Raw genomic sequence first — 7,500 nt, forward strand, 5'->3', positions numbered from 1 at the left:
AAAGAAAGAAAGAAGGAAGGAAGGAAGGAAGGAAAGGAAAAAAACAAAAAAACTCTACCCTCTGGAGATCAATGGCAGCATGCCAACTTTGAGCACGGGAGTTCGGTACATCAAGCCGAATCACTGGCTCGTAGCACTTTGGCGCGCCACCACAGTATACAGCCGCACCCAACAGATCATCTAAACTTGACTAAACACTAATTTTCAAGGACTTAATAAACACACTAAATTTTCATACATACAAGCCTTCAAGGTTACCAAAAAATACAGAAAAAAATATAAGAGAATCCAAATATACATATTGGAGTTTCCTTTGTTTATGATTATTTCACTTCTTAACCCAATGGCGACGGGTCACGGCTATCGCCGTCATAACAATACGCACGATGTGCGGCGTGCGGCTGTCCGCAGCGGCGCCGCGCCAAAACGCCCCGAGGCAATGATTCGGCTTGATGGACCGATATCAAGCGCTCGGAGTCGGCGCGCTGCCGCCGTTCGCCAGAGCGTAGAGTTTTTTTTAATTTGCTATACCCGGCGCCATTGGGTTAAAACTGTACATACTAACCTGTCTCTCTGGGATATCACCAAGCAGCAGTTCCACTACTACTGCCAACTTCTGTACAGACTGTCTGAAGCCTACAGCAGTCTGCTGTGGAGCTTTGCGAAGAGCCTGAATGAGATGCTTGTGAGCCTCTGAGTACTCCAACTGGATACCCTTGATGCGACCCATGTAGTAGTGGTACCGTGCTACCTCATTATTGTTAGCCTGGAATTTACAAGGAAATAAGTACTGGAAAAAATATCTTGATTTTGGCAATCCCCTTATTTCCAATTTTTGAGTGTCAATCAATAATCATATCATTATCAAAATGTAGTTTAAAAAAAAGGAAAAATATCAATATCAAACCACATTCACTGCAAATGTATACAGTGGACTTATCAATATCAATATTTTCATTCCAAAAATAGAAAAAGCAAAAATCTCAAGAAGTTAGACTAACCTGTTGAGGAAACTCAAGCTTGACAATCAGCTTCTGTGCCTGGTCATAGAGGCAGTAGTGGAGATAATTGCGCAGGAGACCGTTGATAAGGACAGCCTGGCCCTCATGATCCTTGCGGAGAGTAGCCTGGCACAGACGTTGGTGCAAAAATCTGGATAATGGAATAGCAAAGTTTGAGTACATATGCCCTAAAATAAATTCACATTGGATTATATTGGTAAAATATTCTGTATAAATATGGTGTAAAATAACTTAACCCAATGGCGACGGGTCACGGCTATCGCCATCATAACAATACGCACGATGTGCGGCGTGCGGCTATCCGCAGCGGCGCCGCGCCAAAACGCCCCGAGGCAATGATTCGGCTTGATGGACCGATATCAAGCGCTCGGAGTCAGGCGCACTGCCGCCGTTCGCCAGAGCGTAGAGTTTTTTTTAATTTGCTATACCCGGCGCCATTGGGTTAATCAGACTAGCAAATGCATCAACATTTTTACACAATTTAGCAGGTAGTGCCTAAACCTTTCACTTCTATTGTACAACTCACACAAAATAAATATCCATTACACAAACTTACCCTCTTATTTCATCCAATCTGCTGTTAACTTCATAAGCTCGTGAGTGATAAAAATAACAGCGTGCAGCGAGCAAGTCAAGGGTGCGCCTGTTTACTGATGTCACTTTGTTCATCAACAGATCTGGAAGCAAAATACATAATTCCTACTAAAGGGGACTGTCTCTAATTTCAGTGTGGGTAATTGGGTCTTGGGGGGGGCGGGGTTGAAAATGATTTATACTCATACATAAATGTAGAATTATTCATGTGAATATAAACCTCTGTAAAGAAGAACTTGTCAGTCTCAGGGGTTGGTGACTCTCAGCCAGAATTGTGTGAAAATGAAACCCTGTATATTGACATTACCTACTGAAATAGGCCATAGGATGTGACCTCCCATGACATATTCCTCCCAATGTGAAGGATTAATAATGAAAAGAAAAGAAGAGGGGGGGGGGGAGAAATTGCACAATTTTTCATTTCTTTTTCATAATAAATGTAACAGATATGATTAGATTTTGACATAAATATTACATATATAAATATAGGTTTTGACAATAATACATGAGCAGTAATGAGTCTATCCTGAAAAACAAACGAGAAACACATTTGTTTAGACAGGACAGTAAGTGGTCCTGTGGCCTGACAACAGGCCTGGCAAGAGATGTGTAGTGTGCATAGGAAAGATTTTATGTTTTTGTGTTCATTAGAGCTTGAGCAATTAAGGAAATGCATAACAGCAATAATGTTGCAACATTTTACAATATATAAACAATTACCTAAATTACTAAAAATCCCACCAAAAAATGCAAAACAATCACTTTGTGTTAAATCACAAAATACATTATTGGGAAACAAACTGTGGTGAGTTTACTTTTCAAAATATCAATCCAGCTAAAAGATAATGAACTGAAGCATCCCCATTTTTTTTTCTCTCTCCCATCCTGCAATTCCTTGAGGGAATTTCAAAAAATTTTGTATTTTTTTTTTATTAATATCAATAGATTTTACCCCCCCCCCCCCTCTCTTACCCCACTACTTCCAGTGATGGCCCCCTTAATCTCAAATATTCTTAGATTAAGATTTTATATATATCATATATATACATATATACAGATTTTCTTACCATTATTTTCTGTTATCTTTATCAAAAACTGTCTCTGACATAGTAGTAACAATTTTAAGATGCTTACTAAAATTTCAAAGGATGGCTATCATTTCTCTAATACCAATCGAACTAACCTGTATCAGTAACAATAAAACCCACATCTACAGTCCATCTCATCATCATCATCATCATCATTTTTTTTTTTTTTTACTTACTTACTTACTTACTTACTTACTTACCTGAGCACTTAATAGCATCCTCATTGCTGTTGGTATCAAGAAGTCGCAGTAGAACCAAGAGATGGATGTACACATCGACCTCTAGCACCAACTGGCTACGCTGACGCCCCAAGTTGGCTGCAAAGGTTGTATTAACATCAATAAATGAATATCACTTACATCAACAAAATAAAAATATGCTGGATATATTAAGTGATAAATAATATGTATCCTCTTAAAATCTTGTAAACCCCTAAGTTTTGTCAATCATGACTATGGGTTATCACATATTGTCTTCACCGCAATTAAGGCTGAGCTGCCAAAAACCCAGTACATTATGTATATATATATATATATATATATATATATATATATATATAATTATATATATATATATAGATATATACATTTTAATATATATATTACATACATACATACACACACACACACACACACACACACACACACACACACACACACACACACACACACACACACACACACACACACACACACACACACACAAACACACACAAACACACACATGTATATGTATATACATATGTATATATGTATATACATATGTATATATGTATATACATATGTATATATGTATATACATATGTATATATATACATATACATATATGTATATACATATACATATGTATATACATATATGTATATACATATACATATATGTATATACATATACATATATGCATATACATATACATATATGCATATACATATACATATATGCATATACATATACATATACATATATGTATATACATATACATATATGTATATACATATACATATATGTATATACATATACATATATGTATATACATATACATATATGTATATACATATACATATATGTATATACATATACATATATGTATATACATATACATATACATATATATATACATATATATATATACGTATATATACAAAAATACACATACACACATACAAATATACACAAATATACATACATAAGCATACCTATATATACACACATATATATATACATATACATATATATACACATATATACATATACAAATTGTCATGGACACAATCCTGTAAGCATATATGTATCCAAGCGTGCCCCTTGCAGTATACTGAAAAGACCCTCATGTTATGGGGTTGCTTCACTTATTATGGCATTGCAGATCTTGTGTATCTTCCAATGAGAAGATGAACCAAAATAATCACTTGTGCTTCTCTGTAACTATCTACCATTAGAGTTGACCCAAGCAGATATTTTCATACGGGATCGTGCTCTTTGCCATAAGGCAAAATTAGTACAACTGTGAATTTAAGTATTTTAGGGACTGGCCAGGCATTAGCCCAGACCTAGATACCACAGAAAACTTGTGGTTGATCAGCAAGTGGCATCTGCATGACACCCATGCCATCACTACCAAAGTTGGAAACTGCCATCCAGGAAGCTTGGGCCTTATTTGCAATGGAAATTCTGCACACTAGCCAATTTTGTCCTCATGAAGCTGGCAGAATGTCTGATGCCTCAAAATTTTATTAATGTTTTATTTCTTCTAGTAATGAAAAAGTAAATAAGCGATATGTAATTTGCCTTGATGAAACTCGGGAGCAAGCCATATTTGCAATAGAATGGTAGAGGTTAAAGTGTAAAGAACTGACCAAGAAGGGTTAATGTCCATATAGGGTCTTTCTTGATTATTTCATTTTAAATAATCTCTTCACTTTTTTTTTTTATTCTTATATACAAGTTTACTTGTATAACAGATCTGAATTCACCTTTCCAGCCTATTAGTTTCACAAAATAAAAACTAAGTCTGAAGTGCAGAAGGCACTGGATGAGCCCCACTTCATGATATTCAAAAGTCTCTCACCTTGTGGAGGTGCCTCTGTATCCATAGGCTCTTCAATGAACTGGAGGATGGACTCCCTCTCCTGCTTGTTCTCTGGCCGCCCATAGTAAGTAGCCACAAGGGAGCGGAGGACATTAGGGGTAAGCTTCCTCCTTGTAGCAGGGAGTGCTCGTAGCACACGCAGGACAAACCTGGGTTCCTTGCTCACAATGCTACGTTCAACCAGGCGTATCTGCTCCTTTAGATCTATAAGGCAAAAGAAAGTAACTGTAATAGTAATAGTTATAGTAATGGCAACATTAAACAATAATAATAATAATAACAGTAATAACAATAAGAATAATAACAATAATTATTAACATTAACAATAGCAATAATAATAATAACAACAATAACAATAATAATAATGATAAAAATAAAAACAAAAACAAAAAATAACACCACCAATGATAGTAATAGTAATAATAGTAGTAGTAGTAGTAGTAGTAGTAGTAGTAGTAGTAGTAGTAGTAGTAGTAGTAGTAGTAGTAGTAGTAGTAGTAGTAGTAGTAGTAGTAGTAGTAGTAGTAGTAGTAGTAGTAGTAGTAGTAGTAGTAGTAGTAGTAGTAGTAGTAGTAGTAGTAGTAGTAGTAGTAGTAGTAGTAGTAGTAGTAGTAGTAGTAGTAGTAATAATAATAATAATAATAATAATAATAATAATAATAATAATAATAATAATAATAATAATAATAATAATAATAATAATAATAATAATAATAATAATAATAATAATAATAATAATAATAATAATAATAATAATAATAATAATAATAATAATAATAATAGCAACAATAATAATAGCAACAATAACAATAGCAACAATAACAATAGCAACAATAACAATAGCAACAATAACAATAACAATAACAATAACAATAATAATAATAATAATAATAATAATAATAATAATAATAATAATAATAATAATAATAATAATAATAATAATAATAATAATAATAATAACAGTAACAATATCAATAAAATAACAATAACAACAACAACAACAATAATAAGAGCAATAACAACAATTACACACCATGGCTTGTGATATATGTAAAAACATACAACATATCAAGGACACTTTAAATATAAATTAAAATTCTTCTTCACTTGAGAAATGAAAAACTCTACCTCTCAAAAAAAATATATTAATAAAAACTCTACCAGCAGAAATTCAACTCCCATTACTTTATAGATGTGTTAATTTTTAAACTACCATACAGACCAAGGGTCATGAATTTTGACACTTCCTCTCCTAAGACTTAAAAATTATTCAGTCAGGTAAAACATTACTGATATTTGCTAACTCACAAAAGTAACTTTTTTCCAAAGACATAACAATTACAATCATCTCTTAGAATCTGAGTCTTTTACAATTCATAGATTCTCTTCCACCATCACCTACTTAACCCCTTGGTGACGGGTGAAGAAAACTAAAAAAAAAAAAAACTATGCTCGGGCGCGGGAGTTCGGCGCATCAAGCCGAATCACCGGCTCATAGCGCTTTGATGCGGCGCCGCGGCGTAAAGCCGCATGCCACAGATCGAGCGGTGGGTTTTGACGCCTCATGGTGTAACCCGTCGGGAAGAGGTTAACCTATTCAGGATGGGTAGAATTTCAAATAACAGTTGGTGAAGATGGATTGAATCTGCTTGCACCACTCAACACCTGGGCTAATCATGGGAGGGCACCAAAGCCATCATCATGGCTGCCAGGATCTGAACTCCTGACATGAAATTAGTGAAATTTCATGCAGTGCATTGGCTTTTGTAACTAGCTTATCCCACATTTGCAATGTACAGTAAAATGTTTCCAAAGTATCAAGAGAAACTCATGCAGTAGCATAGAGCATATTTAAATTCCTGTGCAATTCTTCCCATAATATGGAGTAGATATAGCAATTTGCAATTCAAGAAATGTATAACACTTGATATTTTTAAAGTATTACTCTTAAACCGTTATATCTTATTAGAAAGAAAAAAAATCTCCTTCATGTAACTTAAATCCAGGCTTTATCTACATAAAAAAAAAAAATTAAAATGCTGAAAATCAGCTTGTGGAACTCTTAAGAAAGCCACAGGGTCATGCGCCAACTTTTGAAAAACTCTACTGGCATGCAAACAAACTTTCAGTTCTACGGCCATAATGCTACCAAAAGCCCCTAACGTGAACCGTGGTCCTTAGGCAAAATGATCATCTCATCACATAAAAATAAATCTTATGATATAAATATTGTTTGCAAAGAACCAATTTTCATAAGTGAAAAAATAACTTTGGTTTGTTTAATTTTACCACTTCATGAAGGTTCATCCAAACACCTATTGTCCAATAAGAGATTCACTCATTTTACACTGAAAAAAAGGAATGTCAACTATAAGGAAGAATGGCTGTGAGAAGCTAAACAAATGTACTGATATTTGTTACTGAGAGTGACATACACAGCAGAGGTAGAGTCACAAAACCGGGGTATCAAGTGAACCCAAAATCCAAACCTAACCTTTCCTACCTTCTATTTATTCCCTAGACGCAAGGCAAGGCAAGCCCCCCCCCCCACCCCCTTTATATAAGCTCCCCCTCCCTTGTACCCCCAATGATTAGCACTTTGTGCCAACAGAAAATGGACATTAAAAACTCTGGATGTGTGAGGATGTTATGGAGAAGTAATATGCAGCAGATACTTTTGTTCAGAGATGAAGTCCCAATACCAGGCT

General features: G+C 34.7%; 1 protein-coding gene across 2 annotated transcripts in view; it reads right to left on the reverse strand.

Moving 5' to 3' along the window:
- The window catches only part of LOC125027990 (probable 26S proteasome non-ATPase regulatory subunit 3), a 19,060-nt gene that overhangs the window by 10,181 nt on the left and 1,379 nt on the right, over positions 1 to 7,500 (reverse strand). For both annotated transcript variants that reach the window (XM_047617220.1, XM_047617219.1), the window contains exons 2-6: positions 4,772 to 4,996; positions 2,905 to 3,021; positions 1,579 to 1,699; positions 1,002 to 1,152; positions 566 to 766 (exon numbers count right to left, since the gene is read on the reverse strand). In XM_047617220.1, the coding sequence (XP_047473176.1) occupies positions 566 to 766; positions 1,002 to 1,152; positions 1,579 to 1,699; positions 2,905 to 3,021; positions 4,772 to 4,996 (815 nt within the window). The remainder of the gene's footprint in view (positions 1 to 565; positions 767 to 1,001; positions 1,153 to 1,578; positions 1,700 to 2,904; positions 3,022 to 4,771; positions 4,997 to 7,500) is intronic.

Source organism: Penaeus chinensis, chromosome 8, assembly GCF_019202785.1.
Source record: "Penaeus chinensis breed Huanghai No. 1 chromosome 8, ASM1920278v2, whole genome shotgun sequence".
NCBI classification, from domain to species: domain Eukaryota; kingdom Metazoa; phylum Arthropoda; class Malacostraca; order Decapoda; family Penaeidae; genus Penaeus; species Penaeus chinensis.